Source organism: Macaca nemestrina, chromosome 15 (assembly GCF_043159975.1).
Source record: "Macaca nemestrina isolate mMacNem1 chromosome 15, mMacNem.hap1, whole genome shotgun sequence".
Classification (NCBI taxonomy): domain Eukaryota; kingdom Metazoa; phylum Chordata; class Mammalia; order Primates; family Cercopithecidae; genus Macaca; species Macaca nemestrina.
In genome coordinates, this window is record NC_092139.1 from 38,550,847 (window position 1) to 38,575,479 (window position 24,633).

The following is a 24,633-nucleotide window of genomic DNA, read 5'->3' on the forward strand; positions in this document are numbered from 1 at the left end:
TAAGAAGAACAGGAAACTCTCATTCCAACAGGAGTTGAAAGTGTAGGGCTTCCTTCCCCGTGTGAAGGCCCACAGAGGGCACCCCGCACGTTAGCAGAGTTGAAGCCTCCTGATAAAACCCGGCCCAAGGAGGGGCTTCAGAAGGGAGTGGGTTTCTGGATGGCTAGAGCACACACCTTGAGTGTTATACAGTGGAAGACGCCCAGTCAAGCTGAAGAGAAGCTGCCCCTGGATCACCAATGGCTTTCAGGCTTTTATTTGGATGTTTGGTCTTTCTGCTCACCTGGAGAGCTAGAAGATTGCAAATCTCTGGGATGTTTAGCAGTTTACCCCACTTTTCGGAGCAGAGAAACTGGAGATGTTGAGCAAAATCCAAACAGAAGGAACTGAGAGCAACCCAGTGCAGGAGGGCTGCCAGCCTCAAGGGCGTCCCAAGGCAAGAGGGATGGAAACCATGAGCCAGTGTGCTTCTAATGTATGCATCAAAGACACATTTAAAAAAACGTACAAAATTAGATGTAATTTAGCATCTAAGTTCTTTACTTAATCTGCAGCAAGGTTTTGGCAAAATAATGCAGTGGCTCCAAGGTGTTCTTGCCAGAATAAACCTTGAAGCCCCAAACTTCCAGGAGTGAAGGGGGCTACAGTGACATGGCAATGCCGCGAAGACAGCGCCGCCGCACTGGAGAGCTGAGCCAGCCTGCGGCCGAGGGGGACAGGAACGCACCGTGTGGACACCAGGCTGCCAAGAACCATGCTCTGCCGCTGGAGACAGGAGACAGGCACCCACGCAGCTGACCAAAGCTCGACCAGGCCAACGGCCACTGAAGATGCGGCCACCTCATTAAGCGGGGGCACTGCTTCATATCTCAGGCTTTTTCCTTCTCTGAAAAACTTCAAACCAAACCAATAGGAGTCATTTCTCAGGAAGGATTTAGTGTTATTAATTAGAACTCTCTTAAGTGAGATGGAGCCTGTTGGCTGCTTTTATCATCACCTTTGGCCATGACCTTCACCTGTAAAATCAAGATCTAATGGACGTGCAACATGGCAACCCACAGGAAGTCTCCTTAAGCCACGATTGCCAAAAGCGACTTTCAACAGAAGCCCTGGAAAGTGGGACCAGCTGGCCGACAGACCGTTCCACGTGGCGGCTCTGCATGTTACCTGCCCCAGCTTCCCTTCTTCACAAAACAAATTCACGTGTAACTTGACCCATGGTTTCTGGGCTCTGGTCCAGTAGTCAGTTTTGATAAATAGATTAGGCATTACAGTATTTACACTTTCATGGTATCAAGCAATACAAAACACAACCACAACAATGGTTACTGGCCTTCAAAAGCCGTTACAACAAGCTTCCCTGATGGCATCCACAGCTTTACAAATGCTGGTTCTTTTCTTGATGGAGGGAAGAGTGGGGTGGGGGACAAGGAATAGAGATGCAAGGAAAAAGGGTCACATGGAAAACACTGATTTCCAAAATCTGCTATAGTCAATAACATTAAATAGGAATAAAACCTTGTAATTATAGACGCGCGCGACAATAACATCCACATGACGGCAGAGCCAAGACGCCCATCAGCTTGTGTGACTGGTGCCTTGGGTGGCACTCTACACTCATCACACCGGCCAATAGTGATAAATGCCAGAGAGGGTGTCTCGGCCACTGGTGAAGTGAAAAGAGGCCAGTGTGCACGTGCTGGCCTGGTCAGGGCCAGGGTGGCCAAGAGAAGGCGCAGCCAAGAATCAGATATTGGCTTCAGGGTCCTTTCCTTTTCCCTCCAATGCCCCAAACAGATGTTCATTCAACATCTGTGCAGGGCTTACCCATGGCCTGACCTGGGCACAGGGCAGCCACGCCACTGTTTTCAGGTCAGCAGCCTCCTCCTCCAGGAGATCAGCGACAACAGAATCATGCTGGGCCAGTCAGTCATGACAGCGCGAGGATACTGGTGCCCCTTGGTCAGAGGAGGTCTCTGCGGGCACAAACGAGGGTCAAATGACAAGGAAGCAGGTCCAGGGGCTTCGGGGAGAGAGAGAGAAAGCCCTTGGACTGGACCCTGGAGGTGGCTTACAGGAAAGCCAGCCCCGGGCAGTGGAAGGGAACTGAAGCAAGGAATTGCTGCAGATTTTAAATGCCCACTCCCAAGGGAGGACTGGAACTTCAAACTTAGTGACCACGGCCAGCAATGGACACTCAAAGGGCAAGGGGTCAAGGGTTTAAATAAGGAGATAGGCGAGACACCGTATTAGGCACTATCACCCCCGCAGAAGAAAAGTGATTCGCAGTCTGTCTTAGCTCTGGGGCGCAGAATGTAAATGTAGATATACAAACATGTATTTTACTTCTTGTTACCCAGCAAGGAACTACAGATACATGCCTCACTGCGGCCGGGCCACAGGGCACAGCAAAGGCTATCCCGTGGCCTGGGAGTCTTCGTCTGAACTCCGGCTGTTGTCACTCTTCCTGAGGCCTTTCCACGTGTAGCCCACGAAGGTTGGACTGATGGGTAAGTAGCTGAAGCATCTGTATTTTTTTATAATGTTCATGCCAAATGGCAAATTGTATGACTCCATGCCGTCGAGTGATTTGTTCCCTTTGCCCACGCCCTTCTTCCATTTCCGGATTCCTCTTTCCTCTGGAGTACCTGTCACACACATCCCAAGATAAAACAAAGGAATGCTTCGTTTAGCAGCTCTACTGAGAATGAAACTGTCGTTACACACACACACACACACGGTCCTACAGATCAAACCTGCCCAGGTGACAGCAAAGAACACATGCGGAGTTCAAGGTGCTCAGCTATCCAGTGCCCAAACCAGAAGTCTAAGAAGCACTAACCCCTCCATGTCCCTCATTCAAGCAATCACCTAATGGTCTTCCGACCTCCCTATTCTTCTGTGTGACCCATATTCTCAATTATCACTGTTAGGGTCCAGCCCAGGCCATGTTATTGCTTTCCTGGTTCATTCTATTGGTCTCCCAACTGGTTACCTAGTCTTCCGGCTCAGCACCTCCTGCCCTAAGTCTGTTCAAAAACTACCTCTCTAGGCCAGGGGTGGTGGCTCACACCTGTAATCCAAGCACTTTGGGAGGCTGAGGTGAGAGGATCACATGAGGCCAGGAGTTTGGACCAGCCTAGCCAACATGGTGAAACCCCGTCCCTACTCAAAATACAAAAATTAGCTGGGCGTGGTGGTGCACGCCTGTAATCTTAACTACTCAGGAGGCTGAGACAGGAGAATCGCTTGAACCTGAGAGGCAGAGATTGCAGTGAGCTGAGATCATGCCATTGCACTCTAGCCTGGACAACAGAGCAAGACTCTGTCTTAAAAACAAAACAAAACAAACAACAACAAAACACAAAAAAACTCTCTAAAATGTAAATCTGAGTTTAAAAAAAAAAAAAAACCTCTTTAAAATGCAAATCTGAGTTTGCAAAACAGGGCTAAGTCTTTATTGTATCACACTATGCCTTCATCAACCAGTCACTGCACACTCACCCCCCATCCAGACAGACCCACACTTCATGCTGCTTTGCTCCATTTTAGTGTGTCTGGTGCTGTGGGGGACACACAGGTCATGTATCTGTCGTGCTTCCATGGGGATGAATATCCACCAGTTGGACACTCCTGGCCACTCTGCACCCTGACAGATGGGTCAGGGAGAAAGCTCTGAGCACACAGGGCTCAGCAAGGAAGCTCATGATTTTTTTTATATCTAAGCTCTGCTCTCTCATTAGTATTTCAGAAATAAAGCTGACTTTAATTTCCATCAGCCTGACTGTTGCACCCCTCTCTCAATTCCCTCTGGCTTAGGACAGAAAGAGGGTAGTCGTTATGGACTCTCTTAAATCCAGTGCCTTCCATCTATTCATGTGTGTGATTCCTTCTGCCTTGGTTTCCCCAGCAATCTCTTGATTGAAGTTATTTTTTGGAGATTTTTATTTTTATTTGTTGTTTCAAGGGGAAAATGTCAACAAAACCTTCAAGCCTAAGAATAAGTATCACCCTTCCTTGAAGGCAGGGAAATCTGCCAGTATGTCCATGGCAGCACTTTACAGTGGTCCACAGCAGCCACCTCCAAGGCAGGACCCACATAACATCCTCGTCTGCCACCCCAAGCTCAGCACAGATGTATCCATAAACAGGGATCATGGGTACTGGAGAGGCAGCTGCTTCCAGGCTTCTCTTGTCAATGATCTTAGACCCCTGATCTCAGCCTTTGCCCCTGGTCTTCTACTGCCTTTTGGTTTTAGTTGGTTGGAAGCCCACCTTAGTAACAACTCATTTAAAGGACAGTCTCCCCAGGTAGAAGTGCTGCAGGCTGTGCCCACCTCTCTCAGATCAGACGAAAGCCACACTGCAGGGCCTCTGGCACAGGCTGTGCAGGGGGGCAGGAACCTGGCCTGTACCCATCCCACTGCCATCTCACCACACGCAGCAAACTCACCTGCTGTCTCCCAAAAGTCCTTCAGGAGAAACAAAATTAATCAGTTTATTTAGCAAAAAACTGATCCATACGCAGAGGCTGGGAGTGCCATCGCAACTGTTTTAGAAAACAGTTATAATTAGTGATGGCTTTGAACTCACTGACTCTTCCCGTTTTCCATTTCTATTTGGCAAAAAAGTAACATATATGTTTAAAAAAAAAAAGTGTGTTTGATATATACCACATACCTGGGATGGTGTTATCCAGGATAAAAGCCACACAGCCCCCTACAAACATAGCAGTTGTGAGAAGGACGTTCAAGACTTGATCGATTCCTGTTATCCCTAGAAAGAGAACACAGCCATAGAGGTCAGTGCCATGGCAGCGGTGAGCCTGCCCTTGACTTGGGAAGGGGCAATGATGTGGGAAGAACTCCGCCAATCAAAGCAGTAAAGGAAAGTGTAAATTTCTTAGTTGTGCACGTGTAGATGAATTTTTGCTGGTAATGTTTTAAACTACGATGAACACTTTCAACAACAATCCAAAGGTATCTTCATAAGAAGAATTCCCAACAGTGGTGCATAGAAGGTGAATCTAAAAGTGGCGTTCACCCTACAACGAACTGTGAAGCCACAGGGGTGTAGTCGGTGGATTAAAAAAATTCAAAATAAAAAGAAAATGGTAGTCATAAGGCTGAGAAAAAAATTACAAAGTGAATAATAAGATGACAAAAATATTTCTGGTACGTACAATCATACAAGACTTTTCAGTATCCTGGGTTACCAGTTAGTGCTCAGCTGCTTTTAATCAGGAGCAACTGGATTTATAAAGATGTGCTCCCCGTTTTAGCCAGGATGATCTTGATCTCCTGACCTCGTGATCCGCCCGTCTCGGCCTCCCAAAGTGCTGGGATTATAGGCTTGAGCCACCGCGCCCGGCCAAAAAAAAAAAAAAAAACTAGCCGGGCGAGGTGGCGGGCGCCTGTAGTCCCAGCTACTCAGGAGGCTGAGGCAGGAGAATGGCGTGAACCCGGGAGGCGGAGCTTGCAGTGAGCTGAGATCCGGCCACTGCACTCCAGCCTGGGCGATAGAGCGAGACTCCGTCTCAAAAAAAAAAAAAAAAGATGTCCTCCCATGAATATCATTTTTTTTTTTTCCGAGATGGAGTCTCGCTCTGTCGCCCAGGCCGGAGTGCAGTGGCGCCGTCTCGGCTCACTGCAAGCTCCACCTCCCGGGTTCACGCCATTCTCCTGCCTCAGCCTCCCCAGTAGCTGGGACTACAGGTGCGCACCACTGTGCCCAGCTAATTTTTTTTTTATTTTTAGTAGAGACAGGGTTTCACCATGTTAGCCACGATGGTCTCGATCTCCTGACCTCGTGATCTGCCCGCCTCGGCCTCCCAAAGTGCTGGGATTACAGGCGTGAGCCACCGTGCCTGGCCCCGAGTATGACATATTAAATGTAAAAAGCAGCAAGAATCTCGTTTATCCACACAGTTTCCACATTGAAGACAGAATGATCCTTAACAGAAAATCATAGGCACTGGTGAGGATGTGGAGAAACAGGAACCCTCCTACATGGCTAATAGGAGAGTAAAATGGTGCAGCCGCCATGAAAATGTTTGGTGGTTCCTCAAAAGGTTAAAAATAGAATTACCACATGACCCAACAATTATTCCACTCTTAGGTATATACCCAGGAAAAATGAAAACAAATACTCAAATATGGCCCACACTGATTATTTGTGAATTACGTGTTTGTGAAATTGCCTATACACTAAAATTTGTAAACCCAAAATGAATACCCTTGGTGCCTTCATGGGTATACAGAGCCGTGAAAAATCTGAGCCACGCCACACACATTCCTGGCTGATGTCAAACAAGGTGACGCTCTACCTTGTTCTGGTCTCATCCCGTAAACAAGAGTCCTTTTTGCGGACTATGTAGTGCCATGTCTGTCATACCGTGTGCTTTCCGTTGGTGATCTCACTGTTTAAAATGTCCACCAAGTGGTGTGAAGTGCTCCCTGATGTTCCTACACATTAGGTGGCTGTGGTGTATGTTACAGAAGATCCATCCAGACAGGAGCTGTGGCATTGCTGGCTGTGTTTCCCCAGCAATGGTTCAACATTTGCTAATACTGCCTGTGGCAACTCTACGGAACATAACTTCATGAATAATGATAAATGACTATACTTGCACATCAATATTCACAATAGCCAAAGGCCAGAGACAACCCAAATGTCCATCAGTGGGTGAATGGATAAACAAATTATGGTATATACACATGGTAGAATATTATCTAGTCATAAAAAAGGAATGAGGCCATGCACAGTGGCTCACGCCTGTAATCCCAACACTTTGGGAGGCCGAGGCAGGTGGATCACTTGAGGTCAGGAGCTCGAGACTAGCCTGGCCAACATGGTAAAACCCCATCTCTACTAAAAATACAAAAATTGGCTGGGTGTGGTGGTGGGTGCCTATTATCCCAGCTGCTTGGGAGGCTGAGGCATGAGAATCGCTTGAACCCAGGAGGTGGAGGTTGCAGTGAGCTGAGATCACGCCCAGGCCTGCACTCCAGCCTGAGCAACAAAGTGAGACTCCATCTCAAAAAAAGGAATGAAGTACTGCTACATGCTACATGGATGAATCTTGAAAACATGCTAAGTGAAGGAAGCCAGACATAAAAAGCCACATATTAAGACTATACCTAGAATAGACTGTGAATCCATAGAAAGAGAAAGCATACTTGTGGCTGCCGGGGGATGGGAGCAGGGGGTGATGGGGATTTACTGCTTAATGAGTTTGAGGTTTTATTTTGGGGTGATGAAATGTTTTGGAAACTGGACAGAGGTGATGGCTATACAACACTGTACTAGATGCCACTGAACTGCTTGAAGTGGTTAATTTTGCTATGTGAATTTCACCCACAAAAAATATCTGTATAAACAAATGCTCCTCAATTCTGCACTGGCTAAGATATTACCAGTAGCAATGGCTGTGTCTTGAGATGGTTCCTCCTTTCTACATTCTTCACGACATTGCAGTATTAAAACAAAAGGAGGAGTTAAAAAGGTTAATCTTGAATGCACAAGCCACATGATTTTGCTCTGAGGATTTAATAGGATGGATATAAAATTGTAGAATAACGTGTTCAAAGTCTATGAAGTTGAGTTTCAAAAAAATATCTTAATGGAGCATTAGTCTATTAAGATAGACTAATGAAATCAAAAGGATTTAGAGAGAGGTGTTGTCTCAAAGGAGAGGGTCCCAGTGAAAAAGAGACCTCAGAATCCATGACTGTCACGTGTACACACCAGTGGGAAGCCCACAGGGCTTCCAGGTAACTGCCGAAAAGTGAGATTCAAGAGAGATCCACAGACGCATCTGCACCACAGTTCCTGGAGGCCCAAAGTCCTCTCCAATGGGCAAAGAGCTGCGTGTGGACTGGTGGCTGTGGTTCCAGCTCCCACTCCAAGATGTAAAGCCCATTTCCTTACCTGTGACCAGAGGGTTCTGTCTTAGGTAACTTGGAAGGACGAGCCCAAAGAAGATCGAAAATCCAAGCACAAAGAGGTTCCGGGAAGAATTTAAATCAATGAACTGCAGGTTAGAGAGGCCAACAGCTGTGATCATTCCTGGAGAAAAACAAACCAGACCACAAGCTCTAGTACCACTGCAGCGCAGATAGCCCACTGCTCAGGGCAGGTGAGGGCAGGCTCCCTGGCACCCCTTCTCTGTCCAGCAAAAACCAATGAGACCAGTGCAGGGACAGGAAGGGGGATGTGTGGGGTCAGACTGTGGCCACCCCAGGCTCTGAGCAAAATGACCCTCAGCCTAAGCACTATTTAGGCTTATATAGGAGCATAAACACCACATGGCATTTTGTTTGTCAAATAGAAAACTAAGGACATTGGTTCCCTCTCTACACACACATTGTGATTAAACAAGGAGACCTACCCAGATATCTGGTGCATGTCTCTGGTTATTACAGCGAAATGGCGCAGAGATCAAATCCAGAGTCCCACTGTAAAAATGGTCAGTTTTAAGTGGCCCATTCAGAGGGATGGTATTTGAGTTAAACTGGCCAGAAATACTAAAGAGATTAAATTTAATCTAAATGTTCATAGCACAATTACATCTTACTGTTGGTTCCATCTTTAATATAACTTCAACTCAGAGAGTGATAAAATTTTTCATTTTTTGAAGGCATATCCTTTGTATTTTAAAACAGAAATTTATCATTACCTTCTTACTGAAGGGAGTCAGCAAAAACACCATGATCCCTATTAAAAATCTGGAAAAGTAAAGCAAAAAGCCAGAGAGGGGAGTCTTACCAAAGAGCGTGCAGAACAGGGCTCCCAGCACAGGATCTGGAAGGGACGCAAAGAGGGCACTGAACTTCCCGATCATGCCCAGGGCGAGCATGAGGGCTGCTCCACACTGTATCACGCGGCGGCTGCCGACCTGCAGGACACACGGGAGACCAGGAAACAGGGACTGATCTCCATGCAAAATCACCAGGAGTTACTAAAGAACACAGACCGGAGATACCCATGGCCTGGCTCGCTACCTTCCCCTCCTCCTCAGCCCACTCTTCTCACCTCCACTATGGGGACCCTGAGGGTCGCCCTCTGCATCTCCATGCCTTGGTGACACTCCCTGCACTCAAGCCCCTGGGGTCTACCGCCCTGGCACAGTCATGGGTTGGGATGGCCCTCTGTGTCTCAAATGCAAAGGCCACAGTTTTCCCTGCCTATCCCCTGGGTTCCCGGCACCACACGTCACCAAGGCAACTTTCCCTGAAGCGCTTCAGCCTCAATGCCAACTTCCCCACACCGGAAATCAGACCAAACCCCCAGACATGTCTGGAACCTCCTCTCCTCATGGCGCCCTTCCTGTGAGAGGTGGAAAAGAGAAGGGGCTACAGGTGAGGACATCTGGAGCCTGACTGCGGGCTCTTCTCCCAGCCCGCGTTTAACTGTATGGTCGGGCAGTCCCATATCCTCTAGAGTCTCAGGATCTTCATCTCAGTCATGCACAAGCCTCGTGGTTTTGTTTTGAGGATTAAACAGGACCTGCATAAAACTGCCTGAATGGTAGCTGGCACGCAATGCCACCTGAGAGCCGCCCACATGGGCCTGCTGCCTCTGGCCTTTCCTGCACCCACTCCATGCTGCCACGGGGTGACCTTTCTAACACATGGAATTGGGGAGGTTGGTCCTCTGCCTGCATCCTCTGGTACTCATGAAATAAAGCCCACTTCTGAGGCTCTTTCCAAGCAAGCCAGGCAGGCCTTGGCCTGTCTACCTGGACACCCTTCCCTGTGGCCCCCTCCTAGCCAGATCCCAGACGCATCGTTTTAAACATCACCCAAATGCTCCTCTGAAAAGCATCCTGACTCCAGGACTATTCTCCCATTACAGGCTCCCACAGCACCACGTAGGGCGTATCTGCTACTCCTGATCTCTGCCTCGAAGCAGCTTCTGTCTAGCCTGCTGTCACCCGGACAGTGGGAGGTGGTGCTGGCATCGGGCTCAAGAATCCTGCACTGTGGGCCCCTATTCTGTGCTTCCTCTTCCAGGAAAACACCCTAAGAATGTAAAACTGGGTAAAGCAGGTTCTAGAGTGTTTGGGGGAGTGTCCACAGGATTTATGTATGACCCCAGTGAGGAGAAGGGGGTTGCTTACATTTTAATTAAATAAAATAAGACGAAATTTTAAATGCAATTCCTCACGCACACTGGCCACATCTAAAGTGCCCACCAGGCACACGTGGCTGGTGCAGCTGTGTGTGACATGGTGACCACTGCACAGAACTCTCAAAGGACCAGGGTCAGCCGGTTAAGCCTGATCAGAGCCTGATCTGAAGCTGTGCACATGAGAGACAGCCGCCCAGCTGGACTCAGTCACTGTCCCATTATCCCAACGTGAGACTCCCCACACCACAGAAGGCAGGGAAGCAATGGAAAGATCACTCAAACTGACAAATCAAGCAAAAGTGACTTGTGCTTGCCTGTTACTATGTAATAAGGAAGGCTTTCATTTACTAACGGCCCCAACTTCAGCAAACATTTTTGAGGAACTATGTAATTATTTGATCAAGCTTGTGACTTGTTAGACTGGGGCAGGTGAATGCAAAGATGAGTAAGTCACGAGCTTGATCAAATAATCTCACTGCTGTGCTGTTCCTGCTGTTGGGGGAGCCCAGCAACAGGGAAGAAAACATCTGAAGAGTAGGGGAGGGTTGTTGGAGATGGTCCTGAGGGGTGAGTAAGAGTTCGCTAGTGGAAGACCATCCAGGCAGAGGAAAGAGCCTATGCAAAGACTCCCGGCAGGGCCAGGCAGGCCTGTTAGGTATAAGGGGTCAAACTGGCCCCAGGGATACCTGAAACTAAATCTGACACGAAAGTGACATCTGGAAGACTGATCTGCCTTTGACGCTGTCAAAAATATATGCAGCAACTAAGCCATTCTTCTGTTTAGTGAATACTGACCAAGTACCTATTATGTTTTATTCTAACTACCAGAGATAGAGCTCTAAAATCCCAGCCCTCCTGGTACTTCCCCAGGACCTTTGTGTCCCCTCTCACAGGGTCCATTCCCTGGAATCTCCCTGGCACCTCCCTCCTGAACTGTGGCTCTGCCTCTAGGACCTTGGAAAAATAGATCCTGGGTTTCTGGTCTTCAACGGTGGTGCAAAATGCAGCAAGGAGAAATGACCTTCCTCTGGACACCACCAAAGAGATGACAGTCAGCGAGATACTACTTGCTCTGTTCCTAGAAATAAACTAAGGGCTAAATAGCGATAACGAAAATTAATGATAATGATGGACTTTGCTGGTCCAGGTAGGGAGGCCCTCAGGTACCATCATTCCTTCATGCAATATAGATATTTATGAAGCACCCACTCTGCCAGGCTACTGTTCTAGGCACTTGGGATACATCAGCTCATTAAAAAGTGTTGGCAAGGTAACTTGTCAGAGTAAGCTAGCACCCTTCAAATTTTAATAAAAAGAATGATTTCCCAAACTACCTTGGTGGTCACATTATATGATGATGTGTTTTAAAGGGGTGCAGAAAGAGGAGGCTTGTTAAACCATCTTCCCCTAAGAGTGCCTTCATCTACAACAATTTTACTCCCACAGTTGTCCCTAGGGATCCTTGAATTAGTTCCAGGACCGCCACTCTCCCCGCCTCAGATACCTACAACCACAGATGCTCAACTCCCTGATATAAAATGGTGTAGTATTTGCATGTAGTCTACATACATCCTCCCATATACTTTATTTTTTCATTTTTTATTTTTTTGAGTCAGAGTTTCACTCTGTCACCCAGGGTGGAGCGCAATGGCACAATCTCGGCTCACTGCAACCTCTGTCTTCTGGGTTCAAGTGATTCTCCTGCCTCAGCTTCCCAAGTGGCTGGGCTTACAGGCACCAGGCACCATGCCTGGCTAATTTTTGTGTTTTTAGTGGAGACAGGGGTTCTATATGTTGGCCAGGCTGGTCTCAAACTCCTGACCTCAGGTGATCTGCCCACCTTGGTCTCCCAAAGTGCTGGGATTACAGGTGTGAGCCACTGCACCCAGCCAACATCCTCCCATATACTTTAAATCATCTCGACATTACTTACAATCCTTAATACAATGTAATTGTTCTGTAAATCGTTGTCAGACTGCATTGTTCAGAGAATAATGACAACAAAAAGTCTGTACATGCTCATGCAGAACAGTACAGAAACAAACAATATTAGTTCAGAAGCAATATTTTTGACTTGAAGTTGGTAGAACCCACAGATACAGAGGGTTGGCTATCTTATTTGGGATTAGTTATATGCCTGCAAGCTCATGGCAGCAAACTGGCTAAAGAGTGGCATGGCTTAGGCCCCATTCTGTGCTCATGAGATCATTCCCTCATCTCCCCGTGCTCAGCACTGGCGTCTCACCATGGGCAGCAATAGGACTCCCAGGACGATGCTGGAGCAAGTGCCCCTCAGACAGCCTTTCCTCGCATCCCCCATACCAGGAGCAACAGGCAGATGGGGCCATTGGCACACCTGAGGCTGAGCTCTGGCAGGGTCCTGCCAACTTGGGGAAACCAACAAACAAACCAGGTATGTGCGTGCATGCCCGGCGGCTCCCTGTCACCTGGATTTGCAATCAAGATTAATCAAACTTAGTATCTGATTCTCTTTATCTGATTATAGAATCTTACATGGCAAGCGAGAGTTCTTTCGAAATCCACTCCCTCCTCCCAGTTTGACAGAGGTCAACCAGTTCTAGAAGGTTTCTGGGCTCACCCCAAGTCCTCGGTGAGGGAGACCTGCGAGACGGAGGCCATCGAGGACAGTGAACCAATTTTCATGGTCTTAGTTTCACAACGTACAATGGCCAATGGTGGGTCATCTCTTAATTTAAAACTAGTGACACCTCCCAGTTGAGATCCCATTTCTCCTTTTGCCCAGCCCCCCATGGTCTATTCTCATCACTGCAGTCAAAGCCATCCTTAAAAAAAAAAAAAAAAAATCAGACCAAGCTGCTCCCTGCAGCACCCCCTTCCACTTAGGCAGTCTGTGACTGCCTACCTACCTGCCTGCCTGTGTAACCTGGTCCTCAATTACCTGGCAGACCCCACCTGCTCTGACTCCCTGACCCGCACTGGCCTCCTTGCTGACCTTCTACTCCCAGGATAGGGCTCTGCCCTGGCCACACCCCGGCCTGGAAGGCTCTTCCCCAGGTTATCTGCAGGCTCCCTCCCTCCACCCTTCAGGTCTGTGTTCAGGTCACCTGATCACCCTATTTAACACCTAATCCCCCTCTCCCCAAGCTTCCTGTCCCATGTTTCCCCCGGTGCTTGTCACTGGCTGACATACTGCATCATTTATGGACTTAGTATGCTGACTGTTGGTTGTCTGTCTTCCCTTGCTAGAATGTAAACTCCACTTTTTAATTCACTGATGTATCCCAAGTGCCTCGAACAGTGGCCTGGCAGAGTCGGTGCTTTATAAATATCTACACTGCGTGATGGAGTGACAGCACGGAGTGCCTCCCTACCTGGACCAGCAAGAGAGGAGAGACTTCCAAACAGGCATTATAAACACTTAAACAAAAAAAAAAAAGGAGATGGAGAGAAATAATTTTTTAGAATCAGAGGCCCACTCATTTGGAACTTGCAGTGGCCAGACCGATCAATGAAATGGATGAATGTTTAGAAGCCCAATCATTTAATTAGAAAAATCTGTGTACCTTTGTAATTCCCAAAACTCCAATGTTGGGACTGGATGAAGTAGAGCCATTCCCAGTACCAAATATGCCATCAAGAACACAGGAGAGGCCTTCCACGAAAATTCCCCTAAAATGTAAAGAAATGAAGGAAAGAAAAACATTCATTCAACGGGATAATGCATTCATTCTGAAATAGCCTCTACACATCTGCAATCCAAAAATGTGGTCCAGAGCCTGCAGCTTCCACATCTCCTGGAAGGGGGATTAAAAATACAATCTCAGACCCCACCCCAGACCTGCTGAAGCAAAAAAGAATCTCCATTTTTTTTTTTTTTTTTTTTAAGAGTATCTCTGTCACCTAGGCTGGAATGCAGTGACGCAACCTCGGCTCACTACAATCTCCACCTCCTGGGTTCAAGAGATTCTCCTGCCTCCCAAGTAGCTGGGATTACAGGTTTGCACCACCATGCCTGGCTAATTTTTGTATTTTTAGTAGAGACGGGGTTTCACCATGTTGGCCAGGCTGGTCTGGAATTCCTGACCTCAGGGTGATCCGCCTGCCTCAGCCTCCCAAAGTGTTGGGATTACAGGCGTGAGCCACCGCGCCCGGCCAGAATCTGCATTTTAATAGAACCCCCAAAGCTCATTCCATTTTGAGAAGTATCCCTCTAAATCACACGTTAGATTCGAGTGTTTTTAAAATCACTGCAAATGAAAGCAAAGGATTTTAGCCAGAAAATAAAGCCATCAAGACAAACATGGGCCGTCTATGGAAATAAAACATTGATGTGATCCTTTACTGTTAAAATCCAGTCTCATCAGGAAGGAAATGGTTTATAATTTCACAAGTACTGACACTTTTAAACATATTGATATACAGGTATTTAATCATATGCAGCAGCTCCACTAGAGAAAGATGTGGATATTAGGACTGAAAACCCTCTAACAGAGCCAAGGCCCAGTCCATTGATCTCATCACACACAGTCCCTTCTGGGGTGGCAGAGCTGGCTGGAGAACAGAAGAGGATTTGGGCTGTTTTCTTTTCTCTGCAGACTCCTCAGGGGCAATTATCTAACAACTTCCAAAAGCTAAAGACCAAATGTTTTGAGATCATAAACCCCATAGTTCATAAACCCTAGATCCCCCAGATTTCATTCATTTCTGCTATCCCTGTCCCTGTTTATATAAACTGTAACCAAGCATAGATTACACAGTGCTTACCCTTGGGGACAGTTGGAATGTATCTAATTGACAGACTTGGAGCAGTTACTACTGCCTGCTGCTAAGGTTTCCACTACAGGGGAGAGAAAATGATATCCTTTTGCTTTCTGTCTGTCTGATTGTGGCAGCCAAGACTGGGTGGGGAAACACAGGGGAAAAAAACAGGTAATTTTTGCAACGTAGAAATAGTGCTGTATAGCCAAATATGGTGGTGCACACCTGCAGTCTCAGCTACTCAGGGTGCTGAGGGGGGAGGATTGCTTGAGCCCAGGAGTTCGAGCATGTGGTGCATTATGACTGTGCCTGTGAACAGCCACTGCACTGCAGCCTGGGCAACAGAGTGAGACCCTGGGTCTTTTTTAATTAAAAACAAAAAGAAACAAACAAAAAAAAACCTGTAAACAGTGAAGAGCTTGTTTTGCTCGCAAGAAAAATTTCAGTTTGTGTAAAAAAAAAAAAAAAAAGAACAGTTGGAAAAGCAAGATAACAGAAACTCAAAGTAGCACTCACTCTCTCTCTCTGTGTGTGTGTGTATATATATACACACACACACACACACACACACACACACACATATATATACACACATAGAGCTACACTGATTTTACCTATCTGTCTCTCCAAATGACACACACACACACACACACACAGCAAAGAACAAGTATGGTGCTTGGCGTGTGGTTTTTGAATTTAAGGCTTACAGTGGTTTCGCAGAGAGTGTGTTATTTGATGTCACTGCAGTTAAGGAAGGGTAGGAATTCTGTTCCACGTCATGGACGAGGAAGATGAAAGTGAACAAGGGCAATGATGTGTCAAACAGTCATGAGAGTCCTGCTGCTTGGCTGGGCTGTGCTGAAACTCTTGGTTTTGTCTTCAAGGTAATCTGAACCTAACAACAAAGAAACAAGGTGCTGGGACCAATCAGGAACTCGCCTTCTCAGGAACATACCTGTTTATTGCGTGGATGGGGGGTGGTGGGGCACAGGACAGCCGTGCACAGGCGTAGTAGTCACCAATAGACTCGATGATGCTGGCGACCACCGCGCTGAGCATGCCAATGACACCAGCCGCAGACACGGTGGGCAGTCCCCACTGAACTGTGGGAGGAAAACAACCATGAATGCTCCTAGAGAAGCAGGCCAAAGTGACCAGGACCAGTTAACCAAAGTCCTTCTGAACGCTGCAAGACTCTACAAGATCCACTCAGATTCTCGAGCTGGTGGAAACTGTTCATTTTAAAATCTTAAGCACCAGAGGCCTGGGACAGTTGCTAAGTTAGATGAAGAGGGCCATAATGAAGACTGATCCACACCGTGTCTTTAATTAAAAGAAGACATCGTGACTGGGCGCGGTGGCTCATGCCTGTAATCCCAGCACTCTGGGAGGCCAAGGCAGGCAGATCACGAGGTCAGGAGTTCGAGATCAGCCTGGCCAACATGGTGAAACCCCATTTCTACTAAAAATACAAAAATTAGCCAGGTGAGGTGGCGTGTGCCTGTAATCCCAACTATTAGGGAGGCTGAGGCAGGAGAATCACTTGAACCCAGGAGGCAGAGGTTGCAGTGAGCCAACACTGCGCCACTGCACTCCAGCCTAGGTGATAGAGCAAGACTCCATCTCAAAAAAAAAAACAAAAACAAAAACAGGAAGAACGCTGGGCTGGAAGAGGCTGTAACTTCTCTTTCCTGCTTCCAAGCCACACTCGGCGTCTACTAAATAACAACTGAAAGTGGCCTGCCGTGTTGGGAAATTTGCATGAGGGATTTACAACCCTGCTGCACAGAGCAGGGTACAAAGCAGCAGTGGCCTTCCCCAGGGGAGGGCATCAAGTAAAAAAGCAGTGAGAAATCACCAGCTAAATTTAAATCCCAACAGTAAAACATCCATAATGTATGGATAGTCCTTCTCTACTATAATACCAGAACCTTATTTTTAAATCATAAACCAAGTTATGAAATTAAATAGTTTCCAAAAGCAAAGTGAGGCATTTACTTAATCCCTCATTAGATATGTTTTTTTTTTTTTTTTTTTTTCCGAGAGGGAGTCTCGCGCTGTCACCCAGGCTGGAGTGCAGTGGCCGGATCTCAGCTCACTGCAAGCTCCGCCTCCCAGGTTCACGCCATTCTCCTGCCTCCACCTCCCGAGTAGCTGGGACTACAGGCGTCCGCCACCTCGGCCGGCTAGTTTTTTGTATTTTTTAGTAGAGACGGGGTTTCACCGTGTTAACCAGGATGGTCTCGATCTCCTGACCTCGTGATCCGCCCGTCTCGGCCTCCCAAAGTGCTGGGATTACAGGCTTGAGCCACCGCGCCCGGCCGATATGTTTTTCTTTACAAGTATATTTATTTGGACTTGAAAGCCATAGATCTTATTTAATAAAAACAGCATGGGTCTCTTTCAGTGTGAGAATGAATAGATTCCTTTGATAAAGGAGTAGCCCTTCTTTACTTGAAGCATTAGTTATAATACACCCACTGAGGAGAAAGCACAGTGGGAAAAGAACGATGGCTAAAACATGGTCTCTCACACAGGAGCCAACAATGTAGCTGGGGGCACACGACACTCCAAAAGATCCGGGGAGAGGGCCACGGCTCAACTTCAAAAGTGGATGCAAGCCGAGCTGGGTCACAAGGAACACCAGTGAGGAGGTCAGGAAAAGGCAAAGTGAGGCCCTGGCCAGCGAAGGATCTGAGGAGGAGGTGCCCCTCCAGGGATGGGGAGGGTCAGGGGGGTGGGGTTTGAAAGAAGGTGTTCTGGTGGATGCAAAGCTCTCATGCAGAGCATGGGACAGGAGGCAAGTTCGGGAAGGGTTCCAAAAGCCATCTAAGCCATCTCAGGGGTTTGGTCTGTGTTGTAGGTAGCCTAGAGCAACCACTGGATTGGGAAGAGAAAGGATACAAAGTCAGACGTGCAGAATAAGCCTGGAGTGTGGTTAAGGGCAGAACTGCTCCTGCCTCGGGCTGGTTCACTCTGTGGGAGCAGCCAGGGGATGCAGAGGCGGCCCTTGGTCAGGGGTACAAAGTACACAGGTTGATGGACGGGGCTCGACACACCCTATGCCACCAGCAAGAGGCCTGCTCAACATATCAGCTCCAGGTTAATTTGGAATGGATTTTCCTTGTTCAGAGGCCTTCGATACCAAGCAACATTTTGCTTTTTCTAAATTATCTTTTATACTGTTATGTTATTGTTGTAGCATTCTGGTTTCAGTTTAGTGTCTTGATTTTGAGGGGGGATTCTTATTTTGATCCTTTTTCCTTTAGATCTATATCTATATATATATTTTTTTCTTAAAGACCCTGTTGACTTCCAGCCTTCTATCTTGAATCTGTTATTTCATATCTCCTTTTACCAAGAAACTTCCATTTAGTTTGTTACTTGACAGCAGGGCTTCTCAACCTCAGCACTGTTGACATTTTGCTCCAGGTATCTATATTACAGATTATGAGTCCAGATTATGCCTAGTGTACTAAACACTGAAAAGTACGGCTCAGGTATTCGAAAGCCTCTCTCCGGACTGAGACAAAGCACTGGAGAGCACTACATATGTACAGAGTAGTACGACTATATCCCTGGGGGTGGCCTTCTAGCTAGTGGAGCTCTGGTACCGCACCAGCCCTCAGCAGGCCAGGAGCCCTACGTGCTCGCTCATGGCCAGCACAACCTCAGATGCTCTAAGTTTTGCCTTCCTGTGCAGGGCCCCTTGGGTCCTAGTGAACTCCCTTTGGCCCCAGCACCTGTACAGCTGCCCTTCCTGGACAGCCCAGCTTGTGCTCCCACTGGCACCCACCTTGGGAGTTGCCCACACAAGCAGAAGACCACCGTGTAAGTGCTGTGGGTGCTTCTACCCACCCGCCACCCCCGCCTCCCCCCACTCCTTGCCCTGACTGCCTCATCAACTAATTGTAATTTCATTTTATCTCAGACTATAGGTATGTTTATGAGCCATGCACATTCTTTCTTGGAGAAAGAACAGGTCTGTATAAGTGCATACTTAAACCATACCATCTGATAGAAAGTTATTTTAGAAAGATAATATTTTTATTTATTTATTTTTTTTTTTGAGACAGTCTTGCTCTATCTCCCAGGGTGAAGTGCAGTGGTGCGATCTCGACTCACTACAACCTCCACCTCCCAGATTCAAGCGATTCTCCCACCTCAGCCTCCCAAGTAGCTGGAATTACGGGCACCCGCCATCATGCCTGGCTGATTTTTGTATTTTTGTAGAGATGGGGTTTCACCATGTTGGCCAGGCTGGTCTTGAACTCCTGACCTCAGGTGATCCTCCCGCCTCGGCCTCCCAAAGTGCTGGTGTTACAGGCATGAGCCACCGTGTCCCGCCTGAAAGACGAAACTTTTTAAAGCTTTCCTAAGTGTATTAAGAACAAAAAGAACAGCCAACACTCATCATTCAACGTGCTCAGAGCAGTCCTCTTTAACCCAACCTTAAAATTCTTGGCTTCTCTCTTTTTCTCCTTGCCATTATAAAAAATGAAAGTAAGATGGTTAAACAGGGAAAGAAGTGGGCTGAACCTGACTAAGCTCAGGCCCCAATTCTAATAAAAACCCAAACGCTGGGACTAGAGTCTTCACAATGGAACCAAGTGGGTAACAACCACTGGGATCACCTAGACAGGGCTAGCTACCAGTCCAGGTGACACCCCAGCTAGGGAATGCATTCACACCCCCAAGAGTTACACAACACTCAAATTAAGATGCAGCTTTTGGCCACTAGTGACTATCAACTTACCTCTACAGCTGTGGCCAAATTTAAAAGATTATGGCTGCCCATTAAGAGATTATATAAATTCCATCATGCTTGAGCAGGTTGCTTGCTAATCCCCAGGCTGTTCCCACTCACGTCTTTCCACTTTGGCAGCTCTGGGACCAAGCAGCTCTATACTTGCCTATCTAAACAGCTGCCCTCAAATCCTGGCCACCAAAGCCTCAACCTGGCAAGAGACACCTTGTCCCGGATTTCATCCTAGCAGATCCAAAAGAGACAGCTAGCTAATCTGAGAAGGGAGCCAGTCAGTCTCTGTGTGTTGGCTTCTGCTCTCTGAGGACAGGGCCTCCCTTACTTGCTGTCTAATCCTCTCCTGACCAGAATGGCAAGACCCTCAGGACACATTCTGGGACAAAGAAAGCTGTTCTGCCAACTTCCAACCCCTCTCAGTTGGGCCCTCCTGGGCTCCTGACCCCTCTGGCCATCAGAATACTTACATGGGTACGGAACCTTAAACCACGGGGCTACCAGCAGCACGCCCTGCCTGGCATCCGTGCGAGCGTAGAAGCCATACTTCGTGTTGTCGGGAGGGAAGACGTCTGTCACCGTGAAGATGAAGCAGAGCAGCCAGGATACCAGGATGGCCAGGATGATCTGGAGTGGTCAAGGGGAAGCTCTGTCAGGCCAGCAGGGCTCACAGGTATTGGCAAAAAACACTCCTTCCCGCGGTCTGAACATCACACCCCAGAGCCCACCACAGTCAGCACTCTACAGACATATTCTTCCTTGAATGGAATCTCACTGAGAGAGCAGTTTCATTCAGGTGAATTTATCTTACCCATTCCAAAGTCTGGCTAGTAAAACAAGCATGGACATTGTGCCTGCAGAGGCCACGTGGAGTCGAATCTCACTCAGTCCCAACGACAGTGTCCCCTTCCTGTGGCACTGCTAAAAGGATGTGCTCTCATTTCACAATCAGAACCTTTAAGTCTATGATGATTTGAGTGGTCATTAGTACCCTGATATCACTGCACAGACGTGATCCCCCAAGGGGCGCCTGCTTAAAACCCTCCCTTCCCTTAATCATCTTACGTATTATCCAAAGGCAAAAATATCAGCGGGGGAAGAAGCCAGCTACTCACGGGGAACATTTTGAACAGCTGTAACTTGTACGCAGTCCATCCTTTCTTAGATTTATAAATCGGGAGAGGAAATTTAACATTTCTGGCATATTGAGAAAACAGTAATACTAGGAATATTGTCCTGAGGAGAGAAAGAAAACAAACTAGGTCAAAAGCTGTTATGTCTCTGTTGTAAAATAACACTCGAAGCTTCTATGGCAAAACTGACATAGTGTTCAATTTATTTACCTAGAAAGCTGCTAGTCCTCTGAACTACTATTTGAGAAACAGTACATCTATTGGAACGTACATCTTTTTGAAACACTACTTTAGGGGAAGATGTTACAACTAACTTGCCTAGCATTTCTTGATACTGAAATGAAATTCTGAGGTAAATGCCTTAGGACAGCTCTTCCTAACTAGAATAAGAGAACCCAAAGAATGTATACATTGATGGGAAAAGCTTACACTATGGAAGGGGAAAGGATGCCAGATACAACATAAACTGTAAGATTCGAACTACGAATTAACTACAAAGCAAACCAAGAAACTACTGCATGTACACACAAACAGGTAAGAAGGACATGATCCAAAATTCTCCCAGGGATTCGCTTTGAGTAGTTACATGATTTGCAACTAGTTTTCCCACTTTTCTGTATTTTCCAATTTACTTACAGCACGCATAAATTACTTTTAAAAGAGCAAAAAGTGAAGCTTCACTGTTTAAGAAAACTACATACAGTAGAATTCAGTATTAATAACATTCCTGAGAGGCTTCTGTGTGCCAGACACTACACTAATGTCTTCCTGTGCATCATCTCAACCTTATGGGGTGGCTTCTATGATCGTCTCCTTTTCACAGAGACAAAGCCAGAGGGGGCAAGATCACACGGCTAGGGTTGCAGCATTGCGAGGCCAGGAATCTAGCTCTGTGGCTTGAACTGAACTCTTTCCTTTTGGCACCCTGGTCACAGGGCAGGGAGGCTGGGCTGCGAGAAGTCCCTCTCCTTGAGCCTCACGGTCCTGACTGAACTGCACTAAGTGCTATGGGAGGCAGCGACAGGCGCCGACTCCTCCACAGCAGGACCACGGCACTTCCTGACACACCAGTCCGTGACATCGGTCTGGTGTCCCATGGAGCTGGCAGATGTGGGGCCACTTCCCATTCCCCAGGTGGATTTACTCATCACCAAAACAAAACTGGTGCCCAACAATGCGTCTAAGCCTCCACGTGGTCTCGCTCCTTCACTTAAGACCTGAAGTAGAGCTGGCAGCAAGAGTAGGTTCTCAGTCAAAGCTAAGCTTAATTGTTCCTGGGCACAGTTCCAACTGCTGAGATGGCATCATTAGCTCCATCGACAGCCGGTCAAGTGTGACTCCACTGTCACATTCCTCATGAGGTGTGGATGGCATCCCGGCTGGAGAACAGGCGTGTGTTGCTCCACGGGTCTCCCCGCCTACTCAGGCACTTCAGTGAACTGGTGATCCATCGGGGGTCTCCGCCAGTACCAGTTCAAGGTTGAAAACGCACACAGTGCCCATGTTATTTCAATTCCTCCGGGATAGTGAAGTTTAACACAAAACAATATGGTAACAAGGGATACTAAAACTGGAATATTTTAAACTTAGACCTACATATAATTTTCATGTTGGGAAAAAAAAAATGCTACCTATTTGTTTCAGAGTGAATATTAGGAGATCCGAAGATGCCCCAAGTCTGCTATTTTCGTCATCATTATTTCAGGCAACACACCTGCACATTTAAGAGGCGACTGAGACCACACAGAATTTGAGGAGGGACACTCAGATCTCAGGCCCAAATCGGCAACTCAAATTTAGAAAGCAGATTAGGCAGCGGATGAACATGACTATTTCTTTCTGCTCTAAAACCTGTCTACTTTGAGTTTATTTTTAGTCTCAAATACACCTGGGGGCGGGCACCCTGGGACAGAGAGGCAGCAGCTTAGAGATGCAGACCTGCCCATGTCCACACATCTTAACTGAGCAAAGGGATGAAGCGTTTCAGCCTCAGCTCTCAGGATGGGCTGCTGTCTACTCCACTGCATGCTTTTCACCTCATGTTTACCTTTGCTAACTTTTACTTTAAAATGTCATGCAAGTAATGCACACTAAATTGTAGAAAAAATTTAAAAGACAGGTAAGCAGAAAGAAAAAATAAAACCCTGAAGATCATCCATAATCCCCCTTGAGTGATAAAACCATATAATATTGTGGTCTATCTGTTCTGAATGGCCTTCATTCCCTGGATATTTGCTGGGTGCTGGAGGAAGACACATTGTCATCTTCCTTGTCCCCAGACATGAACAGGTTATCATCTAAGCCAAACTGGCATCAAGTTTTAAGCAGCTTCCTGACCTGCCTCACCTATTTGCTTTTCCACCTCATCAGACAGAGATTTGCATTAGCACCTCAGTAACTGCTTTAGTATTCTGTTTTATGGACACACCACAGCTTGTTTAACAATTCCCATACTGTACATCGGAAGCAACATAAACAGCTTTAATTGAAAAACTGTATCATCATTGCTTCTAATACTCAGTCTTTACACATTGAGGTATATATTTCAACAATTTTTTTTTGTAGCAGCAAAAATTTAAGCTACATGCATGAGTATCAATTGAGAAATGGTTGAATAAATTATAGACTATATTAAACACTGTGCAGATTTAGAAAGAAAGAGATCAGTGTAAACATGCTGTCTAGGAGCAGTAAACCCAACAAATTACTGGGGTAAAAGCAAATAAAATTATGTTGAAGCTGTATATATGCTAGTTTGTGCTTATTTGCATAAAAATATAAAAATATGTAAGGATAAAAACAAACTTTTTTGCTAGTTAACAATCATGAGGTTTTTTTTGAGACATAGAGTAGGAGGTGACTATTTTACTTTAGATTTCTGTGCTCAATCACTGTTAAATTTCAAATACCTAGAATGTAACTGAATTGGAGGGGGATGAAAAACAGTGGGCTATAGATAAAAGTATACTGTTTTGGAGTGCCTGGGATTGACACATGGCGGTTCATTAAACTACTGTCTTCACTTCTGGATAGGTTTGAAATTTTCCATAAGAAAAGTCAATTTAAAAAAAAAGGTTTTAAAATGCAGGTCCTACCAAGGACACACGCACTGTGCCAGAAAGAGCAGTCACTGACCGGCCGCACTAACCTCCCTGAGACTCTGTCTCTAAACCCCATCTGTATTGGAGTGACTTGGTTTGTACCACTCATTCACTCTCAATTCCAACAGAATCATGTAGGTAATACACATTTTAATAAATTGGGAGCATAAACCTTTTTCACACATTAATGAGCTAGGTGTAGTTCCTTTTTTGCTAAATGGCTACTCCTATCACACTCCTCATCCATTACTCCACTGGGATTCTCTCACTTTTTTTTTTTTGAGACAGAGTCTCGCTCTGTCACCCAGGCTGGAGTGCAGTGGTCGGATCTCAGCTCACTGCACGCTCTGCCTCCTGGGTTCATGCCATTCTCCTGCCTCAGTCTCCTGAGTAGCTGGGTCTATAGGCGCCCGCCATGTCCCCGGCTAGTTTTTTTTTTTTTTTTTAGTTGAGATGGGGTTTCACCGTGTTAGCCAGGATGGTCTCGATCTCCTGACCTCGTGATCCGCCCGTCTTGGCCTCCCAAAGTGCTGGGATTACACGCTGGAGCCACTGCACCCGGCCTCTCTCACTTTTAACCAGTAGAACTCTTTACAAGTTAGGGATATTAGCCTTTCTTGTGACATTTTTATGAGTATTTTCCCAGCTTTTTTTTGAGACAGAGTCTCATTCTGTCGCCCAGGCTGAAGTGCAGTGGCGCAATCTCAGCTCACTGCAACCTTCCCCTCCTGGGTTCAAGTGCAATCTCGGCTCACTGCAACCTCCACCT

At 46.7% G+C, this 24,633-nt stretch overlaps 1 protein-coding gene across 6 annotated transcripts in view; it reads right to left on the reverse strand.

The window, feature by feature from the left end:
• Positions 1–371: 371 nt before the first annotated feature.
• Positions 372–24,633, reverse strand: part of LOC105481564 (solute carrier family 23 member 2) — a 147,158-nt gene continuing 122,896 nt past the window's right edge. For all 6 annotated transcript variants that reach the window (XM_071079632.1, XM_071079629.1, XM_071079628.1 and 3 more), the window contains 8 exons: positions 20,746–20,866; positions 20,101–20,257; positions 15,827–15,974; positions 13,677–13,782; positions 8,767–8,896; positions 7,930–8,067; positions 4,681–4,776; positions 372–2,648 (listed from right to left, as the gene is read on the reverse strand). In XM_071079632.1, coding sequence (XP_070935733.1) covers positions 2,416–2,648; positions 4,681–4,776; positions 7,930–8,067; positions 8,767–8,896; positions 13,677–13,782; positions 15,827–15,974; positions 20,101–20,257; positions 20,746–20,866 — 1,129 coding nt within the window. In that variant the 3' untranslated portion in view covers positions 372–2,415. The remainder of the gene's footprint in view (positions 2,649–4,680; positions 4,777–7,929; positions 8,068–8,766; positions 8,897–13,676; positions 13,783–15,826; positions 15,975–20,100; positions 20,258–20,745; positions 20,867–24,633) is intronic.